General features: G+C 41.4%; 1 protein-coding gene across 3 annotated transcripts in view; it reads right to left on the minus strand.

The window, feature by feature from the left end:
* Nucleotides 1-1,139: 1,139 nt before the first annotated feature.
* Nucleotides 1,140-21,044, minus strand: part of LOC5503451 (adhesion G protein-coupled receptor L4) — a 31,251-nt gene continuing 11,346 nt past the window's right edge. For all 3 annotated transcript variants that reach the window (XM_048722610.1, XM_048722611.1, XM_048722612.1), the window contains 22 exons: nt 19,332-19,650; nt 18,057-18,229; nt 17,440-17,755; nt 17,087-17,259; nt 16,909-16,994; nt 16,707-16,799; nt 16,367-16,547; nt 15,733-15,840; nt 15,250-15,325; nt 14,221-14,341; nt 12,380-12,441; nt 11,618-11,756; nt 10,025-10,131; nt 9,342-9,444; nt 8,786-8,939; nt 8,196-8,262; nt 7,500-7,566; nt 7,056-7,147; nt 6,271-6,397; nt 5,790-5,831; nt 4,712-4,843; nt 1,140-3,105 (listed from right to left, as the gene is read on the minus strand). In XM_048722610.1, coding sequence (XP_048578567.1) covers nt 3,061-3,105; nt 4,712-4,843; nt 5,790-5,831; nt 6,271-6,397; nt 7,056-7,147; nt 7,500-7,566; nt 8,196-8,262; nt 8,786-8,939; nt 9,342-9,444; nt 10,025-10,131; nt 11,618-11,756; nt 12,380-12,441; nt 14,221-14,341; nt 15,250-15,325; nt 15,733-15,840; nt 16,367-16,547; nt 16,707-16,799; nt 16,909-16,994; nt 17,087-17,259; nt 17,440-17,755; nt 18,057-18,229; nt 19,332-19,650 — 2,783 coding nt within the window. In that variant the 3' untranslated portion in view covers nt 1,140-3,060. The remainder of the gene's footprint in view (nt 3,106-4,711; nt 4,844-5,789; nt 5,832-6,270; nt 6,398-7,055; nt 7,148-7,499; nt 7,567-8,195; nt 8,263-8,785; nt 8,940-9,341; nt 9,445-10,024; nt 10,132-11,617; nt 11,757-12,379; nt 12,442-14,220; nt 14,342-15,249; nt 15,326-15,732; nt 15,841-16,366; nt 16,548-16,706; nt 16,800-16,908; nt 16,995-17,086; nt 17,260-17,439; nt 17,756-18,056; nt 18,230-19,331; nt 19,651-21,044) is intronic.

Here is a 21,044-nt window from a genome sequence, read left to right on the forward strand (position 1 = left end):
TGACTTAAGGGTTATGCCGCACCTGGAAAATCCCCTTCTTTCTCAGACACAAGCTTGGTTCCGAGAGAAGGGGGGAGGGGTGGTATATACCAAGCAACATTATGCTTTGTAAGATTTCCTCTTTGAATATCCACTTTGATATCCTCTTTGAAAGCTTACAATTATTCCAATTACTGGGTTGCTTGACACTTGACGCTCCTTCGCATGCTTGCGGCGTTTTCTTCTAAAAGTTATTTTAAAAGTGATTGGCTATTTATTTTTACTAAACCTCTGACGATTTCCGTTTTTACTTTAGCGTATCTACAACCTCGTAATGAACTACGTTGGTCTCTGGTGAATACAAATAATACTAAACTTCTCATTTGCTTGAGGCATCAATTAAAGTATTGTGTCAAACTTCGGAAGCTTTTTCTACGTTTAGCCCTATAGTATTAAAAAAAAATCCGATCAGCCTGAAGCTTTATAAGAAGTTAGCAAATCAGGTTCTTGTGCACGCAACGACGAAAATGTAGATTTATCTCAAAGTTCCTTAGTATTGTTAAGTTCCGTTTCCCTCTTACCTCGGATCATAGACAACTTCGGACACAAACTTTTACATTACGTCTTGCTTTTTTGGTTGTGTTTGGTTGTGTTTTGTCGTCTTGAAATGCCTAAGGTCGCTTGGAAAAAGCGAGTTATAGAACATATTAGGCGCGTGCTTAATTTGATTAATTTGAATAATGATTAGAATTCGCCGTAACTATGTTAAATTAAATTATTTAATATTTTTATTATTTTCCCAACACAACTGCAGCTTATTTAAGACAAATTAAAAATTCAAACTTTGCCGAACTATTTCATCGTGCTCTTTTCTCTGCAGAACGTGTTCTAACTGTACACGCAGTACCGACGCTGGCCTAGAAATATTAGGGAGGGGGGGAGGGCACGATACAGAAACATTAGGAAAATATTGTGGGCACAGCAACGCCCTTACTGGTCATTTCTTTATTTTTTATTTTTTTTTAATATTGGAGAATGGTCATATCCCTAGTGTCCCACCCCTTGCTGCGGCCCTGCACCGTGTGCATAATTTTGTGTGCTTTAGGCGGCCTGCGACGGGCCGTAGACTCCGTTGAAAAGTCAGCAACATATACAATACATGTTTTGTTCCCCGAGATTATTCATGAATACAGCAATTTGCACTGTGCTTTACAAGGTATTTTAATAATGTTTTCTGGATGCTGTATATAAACGTCTTGTCAATAAGATATTCATCAATTTTGTGTATATAATATTATTTTTAACGTCTTCATAACAGGTCATAGCAATCTACAAATTTTCTTTACCATTAATCAATGTGTTACATACAGCCTCCACACCGTTCAAAAGATTATTGATTGGATCTTAGTGTCTTTTGTGCACATGACTCAGACACTTGCTTGTGTCCTAAGGATGTCCGTTATACACAGGTTTTACTGTATAACAGACACTTGCTTGGTCCCGAGTGTGCCCGTTATACACAGGTTTTACTGTACAACAGACACTTGCTTTGGTCCCATTGGTGTCCGTTATACACAGGTTTTACTTTACAACAGACACTTGGTTGGGTCCATTGGTGTCCGTTATATACAGGTTTTACTGTACAACAGACACTTGCTTTGGTCCCATTGGTGTCCGTTATACGCAGGTTTTACTTTACAACAGACACTTGCTTTGGTCCCATTGGTGTCCGTTATACACAGGTTTTACTTTACAACAGACACTTGGTTGGGTCCCATTGGTGTCCGTTATATACAGGTTTTACTGTACAGCAGACGCTTGGTTGGGTCCCATTGGTGTCCGTTATACACAGGTTTTACTGTACAACAGACACTTGGTTGGGTTCCATCGGTGTCCGTAATACACAGGTTTTACTGTACAACAGCTACTTGGTTGGGTCGCGAGGGCGTCAGTTATACACAGGTTTACCTTTACAACAAACACTCGCTCGGTCCCTAGTGTGTCCATTATACAGAGGTTTTACTCTACAATAGACACTTGTTTGGTCCCGAGTGTGCCCGTTAAACAGAGGTTTTACTGTACAACAGACACTTGTTTGTAGCCCGAGGGTGTCCGTTATACACGGGTTTTACTGTAACAGACACTTGCTTGGGTCCCGAGTGTGTCACTTATACGCAGGTTTTAATGCACAACAGACACTTGTTTGAGTCCGGAAGTGTCCGTCATAAAAAGGCTTGAATGTACAACAGACATTTGTTCAGGTCTTAAGGTTGTCCGTTATATACAGGTTTTACTGTACAGCAGACATAAACTTGGACGTCCCATCGGCCTACAATGTTACCTCATTCCCCAGGATGCCTGTTACGTATAGGTCCCTTTTTATTACAGGTACTTGTATGGTCTTAAGGTTGTCCGTTTTTAGCAGGTTCGCTGTGCACTAGACGCTTGCATGGGTGTCGATTATTTTTCTAAAAACACCTGCCTACGAGTGATCGACCCTCAATGATGTCGGTTGTACACTTCTTGTCTCTTGTTTTGTCTACTCTATAATATAGATATATGCAAATGTTTTTGTGATTTTCAGTATTCTGCGAGCTATAGTCTATAATTTCCAGCTACTCAAAACCGCTTTCTGACATTTGAAAGAATAAAATTAGAAGGCCATTGAGCAGTTTAAAATGGGCAGCGAGAGTTTGCAAAATATCGAAAATTGCAGTTGAAATACAAATAAATTTAGAAGCACTTGGCTTTCTTTCAAAAGATGATGATGAATAGCTTTTCTGCCAATACAAAGTAGAGCAAATTGCAGCAGTGGCGTACCAAGGAGGTGGCCCATACCCCCATCTAGCACTCAAACAAACAGTAAACGTATCAGACATTATCTAAAACACAGGAGCCAATGCCTTGAAGGGCCTTTTGGGCCCCCTCTTGTTAGAAATCCTGGCTACGCCGCTGTGAAGCATGTTTTATTTAAGGCCATTTACTTTTTTTTTTTGCTTTTTCTGTCATCGCTTGCAGTGTGGGCGTTAAAAGGATGGATGGAGTGTTAGATGGTCTCGTGGTGGGATGTGGTGTTTCTTTTTATTTGAGAACTATCTTAGAGGTTGAGGTCGACGAGTGTGGTCTCTGTAGAAGGAAAAGCAGAATCTTGATTTAAAATTATTCCCAATTGCCTTTTTCACTGGTTTAAGCTACTAAGAACTATATAGTTTACCGCACCTCTATTTTACCTCAAACTCAACACTTCACCTCATCTAATAATTGCTTACCACATCTAACGACACCTCACCACATCTCTGTTTCACCTAACTTAACCTCACCTCACCACATCTCTGTTTCACCTTACTTCACCTCTCCTCTCCACATCTCTGTTTCACCTAACTTCACCACAACCTCATCACATCTCTGTTTCACGCGTTACTTCACCTCACCTCAAAACTCACCTCACCATATCTCTGTTTCACGCGTTACTTCACCTCACCTCAACACATCTCTGTTTCACCTTACTTCACCTCTTCTCGCCAAATCTCTGTTTCCTTCAACTTCACCTCACCTCACAACATCTCTGTTTCACCTAACTTCACCTCACCTCACCTCACCTCACCACATCTCTGTTTCACCTAACTTCCCCTTACCTTACCACATCTCTGTTTCACCTTACTTCACCTCACCTCACCACATATCTGTTTCACCTAACTTTATCTCACCTCACCACATCTCTGTTTCACCTAACTTCACCTCACCTCTCCTCAACACATCTCTGTTTCACCTAACCTCACCTAACCTCACCACATCTCTGTTTCACCTAACTTCACCTCACCTTACCTTAACACATCTCTTTTTACCTTACTTCACCTCACCTCACCTCACCTCACCACATCTCTGTTTCACACGTTACTTCACCTCACCACATCTCTGTTTCACGCGTTACTACACCTCGCCTCAACACATCTCTGTTTCACCTAACTTCAACTCACCTCACCTCACCACATATCTGTTTTACCTAACTTCACCTCACCACATCAACACATCTCTGTTTTACGCCAACTCGCACCGCACCACATCTCTGTTTCACCGCATCATCACATAACACCACACCAAATAAATAGCAAGCAGCAGCAGTCCAGCAAAGCCACAGTCCACCGAAGGATCACTAATCCACACAAAACAACGTAACACCATAACACAGCATAATGCCACACCACATTAAGCAACACAACGCATAAGACAACACAGTACGACACCACACATCACATATTATAGCACCGCAGCAAACCTCAACACAAAAATGCAACATCTTACCATACAACACAGTACAGCACCACACTTCACATATTAGAGAGCTTAAGCAAGTGAACACGAACGGCATCAAAAACGGCGCGCGCGCTCACGAATCGCTGAAAAACGGCGTTGACGTCCGTGACAGGAAATCTAGAACGGCATTTTCCCTATTTTTACGTTCTACGCGCGCGGCCACGGACGTCAACGCTGTTTTTCCAACAATTCGTCAGAGCGCGCGCCGTTTTTTATGCCGTTCGTGTTGACTTGCTTAAGCTCTCTATTATAGCACCGCAGCAAACCTCAACACAAAAATGCAACATCTTACCATACAACACAGTACAGCACCACACTTCACAAGACACTAGTACACCACTTCACCCACACTAAACGATACCACACCAGAAAGCAGATTGAAGCGCAACACCACACCTTTAAACACTCTGACACCGACCTTTTCCATACTGGTAGACTGGGACTCCTTGCACGCCTCGCTATCGTACTTGTGCGGGGGAGACTGGGAGTTGCTGTGGAACAAGTGGCTCTCAGACCAGATCTGCTTCTTTCTGTAAAACGCCTTGCGCACCTAGAGCACGGACAGGAGAAAAAATGGCATGAAATTTTCCATTCCTTAATATATAAGCTCAAGATTCCGCATACAAGGAGTTCTTCTGACCAAAAGCTCAATTCCAAATTTTAAAGAATTTTAGAAGATATGACATTTCGACATTAGCGAGCAAAGTTGGCTTAAATTCTGATCAGAACCCGACTCCCTAAAAACGAGGAGGATTCATACTTTGAACATTTGAAAATTGCACTTCAAGGCTCATATCATGAAGATGAAACCATTAGAAAAAAACCCTTTTTGATATGTTGATTAACATAACATAGGAACCTCTATGCAAAAATACAAGCTTACCGAAGTTAGCCAGACCTTATTTTGGGAAAACTTGCCATTTTTGTCTCTGTCTAGAGCTCATGTATTTGAAGGTCACTTTATAGACGGAATCCGCGTTTACATCTTGTTGCCACCCAATCCAGACCTTTGATGACTCCTTTGGGTGGATACTATTGGTGTTTTTCAAATACACTTATGCACTCGGTCGTGTGAGAAAAAATGTACAATTGTAACCAACAAAAGAAATCATTACATGATTTGAAACAAATATTTATCAAAATGTCCCGGATGTACGCGCGCGTCAAATCAAAACAGCTTTCCTGCCCATTTCTATTTTCGATTCAGTTTGTCTATATAATAAAAAGAGCATCAAAATATGGCTTAAAGATATAAAGTTTATTTTTTCGTAGTAAAAACAAAATTTTACTCGTTCGCTACGCTCGAGAATAAACTTCATATCTTCGCGCCACCGTGTTATCCGCCCTTTTATAAGGTTCAGTTCTCCGACGAGACATAGTGCCTTGCATTTTCTCTTATATCTAATCCCAGATTAATAAGGACACCCTGTGAATGAGGGTCTAAATGTTTGGGTCCCAATGGTATCCTTTAAAAACGTCATTGTACTGTACATTACCTCTGAATTCAGAAGACAATGAAACACAAAAATGAAGAATCCCTGGAAATAACAAAGATCAAACATTGTTTTAATACTTTTAAAATTATTTAATAAAAAATTTATCCACCTATGTCTATTCTAACTTGATGCTAAAACGAGCTTTTTCAAAAATCATTTGGGACACATCTTATCGATTCCCATGACACACGTGATGTTACTGTGCTTGAAGACATTTATTGAGGAAAGTAGAAACGCATTTTTTTTCACGCTAAAACGAGCTTTTTCAAAAATCAATTACGACACATCTCGATCCCCATGCCATACGTGATGTGACTTTGCTTTGAAGACATTTATTGAGGAAAGTAGAAACGCATTCTTACCTGTGTGAAAATAAAGGTGGAAGGGGCTGTCATACACACACGCAATTGGAGTGGCAGTTTTGTTTTTTATTTTTGCTTTACAAAAGTACAAAAGATAATAAGTGTGACAAGACCTTTACCTGCATCGAGTTAAAGATAGCGAAGAGATACTGGAACACAAGCGTGTAGCTATTTACGGCAAGCACTCCGAAAACCCACGTGACTCCGAGTATCGGCAGCAGAACCATGGCTGACTTCACACCCGACCTGGCAGTGATTAGAGTAAAGTCACTAGTAACATGCGGCTGAACAATATCAGCGACGTAGCCAGGATTTTTAACAGGAGGGGGCCCAAAAGGGACTTTCAAGGAATTTTCACCTGTATTTTAGATGTCTGACTACCCCCCTGATATGATGGTAGATATGGGGAAATCAAAGGAGGAATCCAGGACCCTTTAATAAGAAGGGGGTTTTAAAAATGTGTGTCTGGAGATGGGAGAAAGGGAGCACTGGTCATGGGCTGCGGGTTTTAGCGGCGAAATAACAAACAAAAAGAAACTTATTCAGTGCATAAGTTAGTTTGTTAGAAAGTGATTTTTTCGTAGTTTTTTCGTAGCTCTCTGGGTTGACGGGCACAGTCGTTTCAGTACTTTTATTTCGTCTTTAATTTGCTATTTAATTAGTCACGGGAATTCTAAGTGCTCCGTTCGCCTATCATCGCCTATCAGACAAAGCCACGGTAATTTTTCACTTCTATTTCTATGGTGGTGCATGCGTAATATTCTCCTGTATGTTCTCCATAAAACTCAAAATCCCGGTGTTGCTTTCTGCTGTTCTTCCCCCCCCCCCCTCCTACCACCTACCCTTTGAGCTGTCCTCTCTTTACTTATTCTACGTCATACTCCCATCTACTTCTCCTCTTTACCTGACAGTGCTGAGCTTGTTATCATCAGCGTTTGCCGGTGTGTGGAGCTGTAGGATCTCACGGACCACCATGCCCAGGATAGTTCCGTTAGTCTGGTGACGGAAGGTCAAACTCGTCAAATATACTAAACTTTGGCTATTCAGGCTCCCTGTGCTAAGCTAACTTCGGTGCTATGCCTTAAGAAACACAATAATAACACATTTGTCAAGCTCTTTATCGGTAAGACCATGGTTCAACTGGCCCTTTAAATGTTGATAAAAACATTTTTTAATATAATTTTTTTAAGCCCGAGTATTACACTAGCTCATAAGCTCTTTTGTGTGTGTACTGCTTTGCTAGTACGCTCTAGGGTGGGTTGCAATCACAGCCTTGAAAAAGCTAGGATATCAAAGAAATTTGTCGTGTTGTAGGAGGAGGTCGTGTTGGAAAAAAGTTTCTCCTTACCAGTACGATAATCAGTACAGGGATGACAAATCCCCAAATAGTGCCTCTCTCTACCGACAGCCAGCAGCTACACAAAGAAATAACTATGTACAATAGGTGATAAGAATATGGAGAAATTCTTCTTGGAAGAGTGTCTAGAAGGGCAGGAGGTAAAGTGTACCTTTATAAACACTCTTCTGTAACAGACCTGGCGAGTAATGACTTCCCAGGAGGTTTTCGGAAAAAGCTCGCTTGGCTGGCGACTTTTTCACGAGGTCATTGGAATTTTCAAAGTTCTTTTTTTTTATTTGCCTATTTTCGTGCGGGGTGGGGAGGGGGTTCTCCACCAGGTCTAACAGGGAGAGTCTGAAAACACAGCAGTTTTCGGGGAGGCAAAAAACCTACCAGGTCGGGTAAAAATCCCCACCGGGTCGGGTTTCGCTAGGTCTGAAGTAAAGGGGAGTATCTTAAAGCATAGAAATTTGGGTCCCTTTTAGTAGCGCATGGAAGTTTCGACAAACTGAACTACAGTGAGGGCGATGCTGATAAATACTAAACGGTGTGTGATCGTCATCGAATAACTTCTTGTATCAGGAAAACTCCAAAGACTTCTTAGCGTGGGCATAACGAACTGTTATGGGGAGCGACCCTCTAGTGAGCTCTTTTGGCGAAATGGCGTAATGGCGGAGGGGGGGGGGGGGGGGGGGGTTCTGTTACCTGTGTTCCGTTCCATATCCATCAAAACTAGACGCGAGGGTAACTATGACAATCACAACTGGAAGAGCTGAAAAGACAATGTTATCAGAAAAGAAAATCAGACAAGAACTACGAATGTCCATTCTTTTAGCTAGTTTTGTGCTCCTGGTGTTTTTATCGTAACTCTCTGTAACACGTTGTGTTTGCCAAGATAAGGGTTCTCCCTAATGAGGTTCCACTATATACATACTTAAGGCGGTGTAATAATGATCACTCGCGCTTCGGGGCTCGACTAGTTAACGGGGTCCCCATTGTACTTATACTTACTCCACGTGGCAATGATGCCTCACTCGCACCAAAGGGTTTAGACTTAATGGGGCCCCACTGTACCTAAAAAACTTAGTCCACGTCTGATACTTTACTTGCACTGTAGGATTCGACTTGTCGGAGTTTCAATGTACTTAATCTAGGTGGTGATAATGATCACTCGCGCTTTGGGGTTCGACTAAATGGGGTTCCACTGTACCTAAAATACTTAGACTACGTCAGATGCTTCACTCGCGCTTTGATGTTCGCCTTAAAGGGGTCCCTACTGTGATTAATAAACTTACTCCACGCGGCAATGATGTATCGCTTGATCCGGTTATAACCGGTATCAAAGACTCGCACGACCATGAAGTAGAGCCAGACCCCCTCGACCAGCATCCAACAAAACGCCACGAGGTTAAAGAAGTGTAGCGCTACGGCAATGAACTTGCACAGGCCCTGAAATACGATGCTTGAAGTTAAAAAAGACTAATCACACCGCCATTTTATGCTCCCGCTCAATGCCGATTCACACAAAGAATCCATATTCATCGGCTAATTCAAGCAAGCAACTGAAAAACGTTTAATTTAATATCATTGATAAAGTATAAAACTTGAATCTTGAATTGATATATTGAATTTTACTTGCAAATAAACCGTTGTATTTGCACTAAAGGAAAAGTTTCATAAATGAAAGACGCCCATTTTACGGCCGATTTTAAGTGACCAACCAAGATTCAAAATTTTTGCTTTGGTTAAAGTGTGTACTAAATCAAGCCTTGGCGATTCTGATTGTTTGGTTTAACTGAATTCCTAGTGAAAAATATTTTTGAGATGGCGATGGAGTTTCTTGGTAGATACCTTATTTGAGGTTGCGCCGATTCCCGCCAGAAAAAAGAGCTGGGACAAAGCAAGAGCGATGACGAGGTGAAGGTGAATGATGTTCGTCTCTGACCGAGTTAATCTGTAACGCAAGAGTTAAACTGTTACGCAAACAAGAATAAACTTCACTCATCAGTCAGTAACCCCGTAAACAACATGTTTTGCAACAGCTTAACCTGTCACGCAAGACAATAAATCGTCACACACAAGAATCGACTTGAAGCGCTAAAAACAGCCTGGTCAACCTGTCACGCAAACAGAAATAAACTTTCACAAAATTCGCTCCTCCAGTAACCCTGAAAAAAACATGTTTCGCAAGTGCTGTGTAAGCAAACCTGTCACGCAAAATAAAATAAAATGTCACGCAAGAATCACCCTGTAATGGCAAAGACAGCCCGCTCAGAAAGAAAGCGCAAGGGTCGACCTGAAATGTTGACAAGCTTATTTTCAGACACTTTCAAAAATAGTGTGCTAGGCCAACAATGCTACGGCTTTTTCTTGTAAACAATGTTGCTGGTACTGGTGTTTGGACGGGACTTAAGAGTCAAATTGTCACGCCTGAAAAGTCCGTCTGTCGCACAGTAATAACCTGTCACGAAATAGTCGCTTATAGCAATCCATTGTTTGATAATATAACAATATTACAAGTGTAGTAACCTCACCTCAAACCCGTAATTGCGAGTACGGTCAGCATCTCACCAATCAGCGACATGGCGCAGCCGATGTACGTGATGGACTGAAGAGCTCGTGTGTGGCCTTCAGGTAGCGGCTATGAATACCAAATATCACAATGTCGATGAGCTTATTCATACAGACATTCATATAGACATTTTCCTAACTCCCTTTTCATAACAGTCATATACTTCTTGTTCTAAAATAACATAGTGGACTGTGACATTGATGACCATAGATAAAGAATAGAATATTTTAGAGTCACAAAGAAAGCGGCCCCGTTTTATTACCAAAAGGCATAAAACAATACATGAAAACTATAATCTGATAATTTACAAAAGTCATTTCTATATTTTTTATTTGCTACCCTCAAACAGCTCGAGATTTACCAAGACATAGCAGATCAAAATGCCCTAAGGGATGCCGAATTTTGCGGGTCAGTACGCAGCTCTTACAAGCTGCAATTTGATTGGGCAAATGAACAATATCCGCACCTCGACACAAAGAACGAGAAGGATAGAGACAAAAGAACTCCTTCGTAGAACAAAGATAATAGAAGACAAAGCAGCTGCGTACTTACTCAATTTTGCTTCCTATAGAGATAGGCGAATTAGTCAAATACTATTGTGTGACAATTACTATAAAGTCACATAATTGAGACCCTGTCCCCACGTATCCGTTTTCGTTGGATAACGCAATCTTTTTGTTCCGTTTTCAAAAAAGATCCGCGTCCACATGAAGCGTTTTCATTTTGATACAACCCGTCCCACAAAAACAATAACAAGTTCTACAGCGCATGCGCACTCGCGCGCCAAGTGGACTGGACCTGAGTTATCACGCCATCGTTTTCGAAAGGTTCCGTTTTCGTCCGTCCCCACGGCACCGAAAGGGTATTGTTTTCAATTTGTTCCAACCCGGAGATCGTCGTTTTCAAATCGTTCCGTTTTCGGTCATCGTTTTCGCGTTTACGTGTGGACAATATCCGTATCCGTAAAAAAAGGTTGCGTTTTCAAACGAAAACGTATACGTGAGGACGGGGTCTGAATGTTTGGGTATTCGGATGTTTGTTAGAATCAATACGAAAGACCCAAATAGTCGTGTTCGTAAACCAGAAGAACAAATAATCTGCAGAGTCGAATACCAGTTTTTGGTGCCTGGGATGTTTGTCTGAATGCACTTCTAAGCATTAAGCATCAAGTGATTGGTATCTGAAGAATCAGCACGCGCCTATAATGGTTTCTTTTGGGACACAAAAAGCGGGTTGTCGACTACCAGTTCGTGGTGCGCAATTTACTACAACGGGTTAAACGAACACGACCATTTGAGTATTTCGATTAGTATTTTTGGGAGTTATTTTTCTTTTGGGTGAAATCTTGTTAAAGTTATGATACAATCCTTCACTTTTTTTATTTTAATTAAATATTTTTATTTTTATCTAAATATTTAGGTGTCTTTAGGTCATTTCTGAACTTCAAATCTCCGTCCAAAAATCCTTGGAGTTAAAAAAAGATCGATGACAAGCTCAGTTTGCCCATATGCCCCACTCGACCATCTATGTCACAGGCTTTTATAAACCTATGTACCTCTGGATCAGCGGTGACTTTCATCAGTACTGCAAAGTGCGTGAGATGATCGCACAGGCAGGCGGTCTTGTTAGCATCAGAGGAGTCTTGATCCACGCGACAGCCATGCGAGGACCACGAGCCCATGGAATTATTGGCTCTAGAACAACAATAGATGTTACATGAGATAGATGTGAGTCAGTAATAACGGTCCTGAGGGGTATTGGCGCTAGGACAACCAATGGGTGCTACATGGAGATGGATGTGAGTCAGTGATCCAAAAGTGATATACAATTGGCACAGGCTCCTGAAGAGGGTAAAACAGGAACCGGCAATGTGCCCTTATTTAAGGCAAGAAAAACGGGATTTGGGCCACAAGGATCAGAATTTTAGCTTCCAGGAACGGGAACGAGAAAGGTGTTTATGGCATTTCAGCGACCGGGGAACTTGATTTATCCTCCCATTATAATGGAACTATTTCCGGCTGCACGGAAGGCTACCTTTTTCATGACATATTTTTGTTAACACGGTTGGTTAAAGCCCAACTTGCGTGACACTGTTGTATGTGTGACACTATTGTTATCTTGGTTTTATTTATGAATTTAAAATATTTTACTATTTTAAAAATTACATTACCAATAAATTATTTCATGCTTTAGCAATAGAATGGAGTCGGTTTTTAGTGCGGGATGGATTGAGCTCCACAGTTATTAACGTGGATTAAGTTCGCTATTTAAATGAACAGTTTCTTGGCTTTTTTGCAAGATTAAGTAAGAGACTTACCCATGTGAAGAAAAATTCCAGAACGCGCACATCATTGCGGCTTTATGGCTGCTCCCCTTAAACTAAAAAAAAAATAAAATAGAACATGTTTTTATTTTTGTGAGCGGAGCCCCGTGGTAAAGTGGCATATAAAATAAATATGGTAACAAATATTGGTAACCCATCGACTCGAGTTTTCGTGAACCGATGTCCGTCCGTCCGTCCCTTACAACCCTTACAAACATCGTATGACAACCAAACTTGGTAGGTGTCATGTTTGTGTCAAGGGAAGTGTAAAACTGTGGTCATGTGATTGGTGGCGCCATCGATGACGTCATTAAAGGAAAAAAAGGTGATTTCACGAACGAAACATTATATGGCAACCAAACTCGGTAGGTGTCATGTTGGTGTCAAGGGGGGTGCTCCAATATGGTCACGTGATTGTGATGTCATCAATGACGTCACTAGAAGGAAAATATGATAACGTCTAAAAACCACGATGACGTTTAAAAACCAAACTTGGTATGTGTCATGTTGTGTCAAGGGCGGCTCAAAGCAAAAAACGTGATTAAAAGCAAAATGATTGATATCTTTTAAACAAAAGATTGTCTCATAACCAAACTTAGCAGGTGTCATGTTTGTGTCAGGGGGGGGGGGGGGGAATGTGGTTAGGTGATTTGTGACGTCATCGAGGACGTCGCTAAAAGCAAAACTATTCAGATTTCATTAAGAACATAAATATCCATATCTCATTAACAAAACGTCATCAAACAACCATTCTTGGTATGTCTCATGAAGGTGTCCAGGAAGGGTGCACCAATAAAGTCACGTGATTGTGACCTCATCAATGACGTCACTAGAAGCAAAAATATGCTGACGTCATCAAATAAAAAATATTTATATTTCATTTAAGAAACATTGTGTACGTGACAACAAAACTCGGTAGGTGTGATGTTTGTTTCAAGTGGGGTGCAATGAGATGGTCACGTGACGTCATCGATGACGTCAATAACTTAAAACTACCCTGGCACCGAAACATCGTTTCACAACTAAACTTGTTATGTGTCATGTACATGTGGTTGGAGGGGGGTATAACAAGTTGGTCGCGTGATCTGTGGAAGCGTTGACGTTCGTCAAAAACAGAAATAATAATAGTATTTAATATTTTAAGTATTATTAAGCGAAAATAAGCAAAGATTTGGTCGTTTGGAGCTCCGCTTTTAGGCAATGCCTTAATCCATATATTAATTTTCTACTCGGCGAACTTGAAGTCCCTGCTCGAAATATTCAGTTTTCCCTTTGCCACATTATTGCCGTGAACTCGAAAAGTTTTTTAGTGCGTTAATTCAATATTATTTCGAGATTGACTTCTCAATCACTTTGCTATCCTTTACGATTTAACTCTATTTTCTCGACGAGCTAATATTTGTCTAGGGTATTCCCCTCCTTGGGGCTCTACTTTTTATTTCTGTACCTGTTGATAGAGAGAGGAAAAATGGCATGAAATTATCCCATTCTCAATATATAAGCTCAAGATTCCACATACAAGGAGTTCCTCTGACCAAAAGCTTAATACCAAATTTTAAGGAAATTTAGAAAATAAGCGAGCAAAGTTTTTCTTAATTTCTGATCAGAGCACGACTTCTCCTTAAAAACGAGGAGAATTTATACTTTGAACATTTGAAAATTGCACTTCAAGGCTCATTCGAAGACTAATCCATAAGAAAAAAAAATTTTTGATATGTTGGTTTACATAACATAAGGAACCTCTATGCAAAAATTCAAGTTTACCGAAGTTAACCAGACCTTATTTTGGTAAAACTTGCCATTTTTTTTTTTGCTCTGTCCTACCTGTTACTTACCTGTGTGTGATCCAGTCTTATGTTTACCCCTCCCCTATCCATGCGGGGTGGGTGTGGCACCATGAAGCTTGTGATGATACGACTATTCAGGAAGTACCTTGACTTAGCATCGTCGCCATCCCTAGCACCATTGCATAAATGATTATGAGACTTTCTCAATAGCTCGTTATTCATTCATTTATTCAGAAAACTAATCAGAAAATCAAAGAGCTCCTCATGGGTGGATCAAGCTTTTCGCTAAAGGGGGGGGGGGGTTGCTCAGTTACAAAGGGATGAGGTTTTGTTTTTGTTGCATATGACTTTCTGGCAGCCAAAAGGTGGGGGGGGGGGGGGGTGATTGAACCCCCTAAACGCTCCCCTAGATCCGCCCGCTACTGCTCCTTCGATAAAGGACGGGAACAATCTCAATGCGGACATAAATATCTCTGCTTACAGCTACAGCATCAAGGGCAGGCTTATTATAAACGCGTTAAACGAGTCCTCAATAGCGCTTAGTATAAAAGCATTTTATTGGTAACCTTTTCCTTGCTATGGTCGCTGCGTAGTTTCCTAATAAGCAGCCCGTTAAAGTAGTGTACAGACAACTTAAATAGCCCTTTGTTATTGCCACACCTTTGTTATTCATTATATATTGGAAGGTATCTCAAAATAACCATCTAAAAACAAAGTTTAATTATTTAATGACAAAATTAAATAATCGAAAATATCGCATTGACTTTCTAAAATCCGCCAATGGAAATGGATGTTTTTCTAGTACTTTGCTAGGATGACAAAATGGCGGGTGACAGGCTGTTTAAATAAGCCAGGTGTGCAAACGGCGCCAATATTACTAGCGCAGGCTTGCCAAATAAAGCTGGCGCTGTTGGTTCACCGTATTAGGTTCTGCTTCGAGAGAGTTCCACAACATTTTCTCTATTAGGCAATCAATCATCATGGGTCAACCAAGCGAGGCTGGCGCTATTTGTACGGGATGTCCTGCACTCCACAGATACAGCATCAACGTCAGGCTTATTATAAAAATGGCCTTACCCGTCAATGCTTGAGATATTTCGCTGTAAGATACTCTCCAAGTTCTTGTACAATGCACTGAACACAACAATTTTTCCTGCAATAATACAGTTCATAACCTTGTATTACGATTATCACCCACACGCATGCTTCGAGTAGAATTATTTCTGTTTCAGCTAATCAGTTCGAAGGGAATACCTGTGTTAATCTGAAACATTAGCGTTCAGACCAATTTTCCAAGATATCGTCCAGTAAAATCGCAGTAAACAAATATTCTGCCAGATTATTTCTCGGTCTAAACTGTTTCAAGGGGGAGGGGGTCTCGTATGGGAGTTCAGCTAGCGGCCTCATCCCCTACAGCCACAATTGCGTTACTAACATGCAGCGTGACATAAGGAATGTAAAGCTAAAAGCAAAACAGAAGGATCGTGAAAAAAGGAAGTGTGACATTAAAAGCGGGGACACCAAAAGCGAACTTTAAGATTGCGTGCGCGATCATTTTACCTGATTTTGATGCTTGCTTGATCCTGATTTCGTCACCGGAGGAGAACGAAGGTTTTTGAGATGGGTCCGGGAAGGTGAAGTCTTCATCGAGCTCTTTGATCTGTAAAACTACAAAAAAAGCGCCGTCAACTAGTTAACACAGCGGCGTAGCCAGGATTTTCAACAGGATGGGGGCAAAAAGGTCCTTTCAAGACATTTTCTCCTGAATTTTAGATAATGTCTCATACATTTACTACTGTAGTTTTGGCTGCTAGAAGGGGGTTGTCCCCATTGACCACACCCCTGGCTACGCCCCTGAAACATCTTTAACATCATTTTATCACCATAAGCAACATCAATCTTCGTCAGCATCATTAGAAGCAGCATATATTGATAAAAAGGTCACAGTTTCCAATCATCAATTGTTTACATCATCACAATTATCATCGGCACCACTATCACAATAATTACTAAAGTAGTGCCTCCTTCGAATATTTTATTCTTTCACCGTCTATGCTATTATCATTTTCAAATATCATCATGATCATCATCACTTAATCGTAAATTTTATCACCAATTTATTTTTAAGAATCATCGACATTTTCGTCATCATCAGTTTCATCATCATTATATTATTAACCGCTGTTCAACTTACTGACGCTTGGGTACTCTACTGAGAGTGGACTGGAGATGTTTGCTACCTCCGCCACCAGGCCTCCTAGCTCTTCTACCTCTCGTGTCACTTCCCATCCTAGGTTGCTATTGGCTGGATCCTGCGGGATGCCCGGGTCGTCCCGAGGGTCTTCAAGGAGAAATGTGATTTTCCGGCCAGCGGTCTGAGTGATAAAGCATAAGAAGGCCGTAGCTAGAACATTTTGCTCACGGTAAAAGCCTGAGATCTTTATTTTATTTGCTTCGGGGGCAGAAGCAAGATGCCAGGGATCGCCAGGAACTGAATGCAGATCGTTTAATGTGTGAGATTAAGCTAAACTCACCTTCATTGTTTCCTTGAGTTCCGTTTCGGATGGGTTACTTGTGTTTTTCAATTTCCATTGCAGTTCTTGAAGAGCACTCCTCACGACCTCCAACTGCAACAGCGAAGTATTTGCAGTTTAATCCCCACAATTTAAAAATCCCTTCTCTGTTTCACAGAGTCGTGCAACATACAACCTTGTGTTGATTTATAGCTTTTTTTACCTTTTCAGTCTGTGTGAACCTCTTGCAATTGACATAGTTAGGAAAGTTCTCGTCCCCTTCAGTGACACAGTCTTTGCCCGGTAAATCTGAAACCACGAGATATTATTTCTAAAATATTTGGCTTCTTTTTGATAAAAGTGTGGAAACATGAGCTCGACTGAACATTTCGCAGTCTTACCTAGACCACGCGCGTGTAGTCTGAAGTTTCCTTCACTTAGAGGCTCTTCGCGCTTGCCATCAGGTCTTAGCACGCTGACCTCTGCGTGATTATCATCATCGCCTGCCTTAAACAGGAGCTCCATATAATACAGCTTGCCTTCAACAAGAGTTTGAGCCTGCGAACTCCGTTTCCTGCAATGAAAGCCGCAACGTATCTTTAAAAATAATGTTTCCGTTGGGGTGAGGGAAAATAGCTGCATTAAAAAGTGCACGGTCCCGTTTCTCGACCAAGAAGCTTTTTGCTACCGCCAATGACAACTATGATGTTCCACTAAATGTAGTATGATGTTCCACTAGAGTAATTTCACTCACCTGCTGTTAACAGAAGCTTTTTCAGGCTGATCGATTATCATCCGTTTTGTTTTCGGGTTAACATCGGTGCTCAGGAATAATTGGCAAGAGTCATCACAGGTCGTGTAAAAGGTATAACTTCCGGTCAGCGGTGCAAGAAAGTACGCGCGCATGCGCACGCCATATTGACGTCTCATAGAGAATGGCTCATTTTTAATCTGCATTGTTGTCACGTGACCGTTAACCGTAGCGTTCATTGGGTAGTTCTTGTCTCTTGTGAGGTTCGAAATCTGGGACCCTTCACCAGACCACTCTTCGTAAAATACGAGACCGCGATCTGAAAACAATGATAAGAATACCAATTCGTTCTTCTTGGATAAGGAAGTTTACGATCAATACCAGGCTAAAGTGATAATGCATTTGTGGAAACGGAAACGAGGTATTTTAGTCAAAGCATACACTCTTGCTCCATCCCCTCCCCCACCAGCCTAAGCTGTTGACCACTCCATCTCTCTAGTTCACATTCCATTCGAAGTGCCTCCTTACCGTATCCTTCTTCTAACCGATACTTTTATTTCTCCTCCTTCACCCCCTCCTCCTACCATCCAAACCGTTCACCACCACTCCCCCCACCGCACCTGTTCTATGAGCATTCCTTCGTAAGTGTTCCTCTCCTATTGGTGACTCGAACTTCCCATCCGGCCTTTCCATAGACACGTTTGCATAGTTTTCCCCATCACTTTCTTTGTAGAGAAGCTCCATGTAATACAAGCTGCCAGCCACAAGCTCTTGAGGGGGCGACCTCCATGCCCTTGGGAATAAAACAGAAGAATTGTCAGCAAAAACCCTTGATTAAATGGGCTTCATTGTACGACTGACTATTAGATACAGACTGCTCCAATGCATACATCAATTAAAGTGATTTAGCTCGTGGGCATTACTAGAGAAAATCGCACCACGTGCCAGCATACCCAGTGGCTTTTCTAAGTGCCCAAATGGAGGTCAAATAATCAGTTTGCGCATAGTTTTAAATTTCCCGTTGGCTTCCTCTAATGGCGGATTATTTAACCGTGGCCCACGGAAAACTCATGACCTTTACCCTTTAATTGATAGCTTTCGTGTCTCCTCTGATGGCGTATTATTGAGGAAACCATAGCATACGAAAAGCCCATGGCAATACCCCTTTAATTAATAGCTTTTTTTAATTAATAGCTTTTGCTCTGGTGGCAGATTATTGAGTTAACCATGACTCATGGAAAACTCGCCTACAAAAAACCCTTGACAAATACCCCTAGCTTTAGTCTTTTGCTCTGGTGGCAGATTATTTAGTTAACCATGACTCATGGAAAACTAGCCTACAAAAAACCCTTGACAAATACCCCTAGCTTTAGTCTTTTGCTCTGGTGGCAGATTATTTATTAACCATGACTCATGGAAAACTAGCCTACAAAAAACCCTTGACAAATACCCCTAGCTTTAGTCTTTTGCTCTGGTGGCAGATTAGTGAGTTAACCATGACTCATGGAAAACTAGCCTACAAAAAACCCTTGACAAATACCCCTAGCTTTAGTCTTTTGCTCTGGTGGCAGATTATTGAGTTAACCATGACTCATGGAAAACTAGCCTACAAAAAACCCTTGACAAATACCCCTAGCTTTAGTCTTTTGCTCTGGTGGCAGATTATTTAGTTAACCATGACTCATGGAAACTCATGACATTACCCTTTTTATTAATATCTTCCGTGTCTCCTCATATGGCTGGTCATTAAACCGTGGCCCACAGAAAAATGGTTGCGTATTCCAATCAATAATTTTTTTTTTAATCCACAGGCATAACAATGGTAGTGTGGACAGTATGGGAAGCCCAAAACACTCTTATGTCACCGTAACAACTGGCATTATGTATTCGCTTACATGCTATTGATAGCGGTATAGCTTTCTTGATTGACAATCACTTGCTTGTTTGCCGGGCTGTCATCGGAGCTAAGGAACAGCCTACATGTGTCATCGCAAGCCGTGTAGAAAAAATACTTCCCGGTCAGCGGTGCCATCAGATACGTGCGCATGCGCATTCCCATTTCATGTCTTTTTGCGAAGTATTCTTTCTCTAGACCGAGATGTGTCTGGTGGCCACTTTTGTTCGCCTTGTCGGGATAGCGATCACTCTCTGTAAGATCTTTGATCTCTTTTCCTTTGATATTTTCCCATTCTTCGAAGAACACTGGTCCATCATCTGTATAAATAAAGAAGAGAGTTTTACTTGAAACAATGATGACTATTTTGTTTAATAAAATGTAAAATATGTTAAAGTGCGACTCGCGCTGTCCCGTGGCCACCAATACAAAGTTTGAAGAAAGCCACTAATCTGATTCTTGATTGACGGGAAATTTATCACCAGGAGTATTCCTCTAATCAGATACTTTTCATCATTCTCATTGGCATACAAAACTATAATAAAAATAAAAATAATCTCCCTCTTAGTTTAAGTCTCCCTCGTTTAAATTTGACTGAAATTTCAAACGATGAAAACGAATGAAATTCCAAACGTTAAAACTCCGAATGATGAAATACCGGAAGATAAAATTCGGGAGGATAAAATTTCAAAAACTCAAGGCGGCCACCATTTGTCCTTGACGAATACGCGAGGGCAAACATACAAGTACCCAAATACTTTATGCAGGGCCGTAGCAGGGTGTGGGACATTGGGGGCCCGTCCCCCCCCCCCCCCCCTCCAATATTTTCAAATGTAAGGAAATGACTAGTAGGGGCGTGGCCGTGCCCCTAAATATTTTCTGCTACGACACTGTTATGCGACAGCCGAGTAGTAACTCTCTATTAAAAGTAGAGATAGCGAGCATGCAGACGACCTATGGGAGAATCCCTGAGCGTCACATTTACAGCGCAACCAGTTAAACCGTGAACACCTAAAATATGTCTGGAATGTTTATTGTCTTCTGGCAAATCAGACGCGAGAGTTCAGACATACTGAGACTTGTTGAAACACGTTTCTAGCTGGCTGTTTGAATATCTCGCGGGTGATTGGTCGGAACAAACATTCCATACATATCTTCGGTGTTCACGGTTTTCTTGGTCGCGCTGTAATGTGATTATAAGCTTGCACGCATTATCGAGATTGTAGGGAAAACATTCCGTTTCCCTCTTTAATTCTACTCTCGGTGCGATAGTATCTCGTACCGCTGTACATCAAAGCCTGGGTGGGGTTGGCCTCAACGTTGATAGACTTTAGTTTTTTTTTCGTATGTAATCTAAAACCTTGGTGAAAACAAAGGGGACTGGCTTTAATTTAGTTGATTGTATAGGCGCTGGATGCAATGCTTTTAAAAAAGTGGCTCTCCTGTGTATTTTCGTTGTTTAGGAACGGGGGGAGGGGGCCTTTTTTGTTCTCTGCTTTATTAGAACTAAATTTTGATAGTCATTTTAATCAGTTACATAAAACCTGGGGAGGGGAAGGGGGGCGCTTATTTGGGGAGGCGCTTATTCGAGGGAGGTGCTTATTCGAATTAATACTTGCCCCAGGACAGGTTATCCGGAAACCGGAATCCGGAATCCATGAAGAAATGAGACTTGGAATACGGAATCCATGCTACCGGAATCCACACACTAGGA

This window comes from Nematostella vectensis, chromosome 15 (assembly GCF_932526225.1).
Source record: "Nematostella vectensis chromosome 15, jaNemVect1.1, whole genome shotgun sequence".
Classification (NCBI taxonomy): domain Eukaryota; kingdom Metazoa; phylum Cnidaria; class Anthozoa; order Actiniaria; family Edwardsiidae; genus Nematostella; species Nematostella vectensis.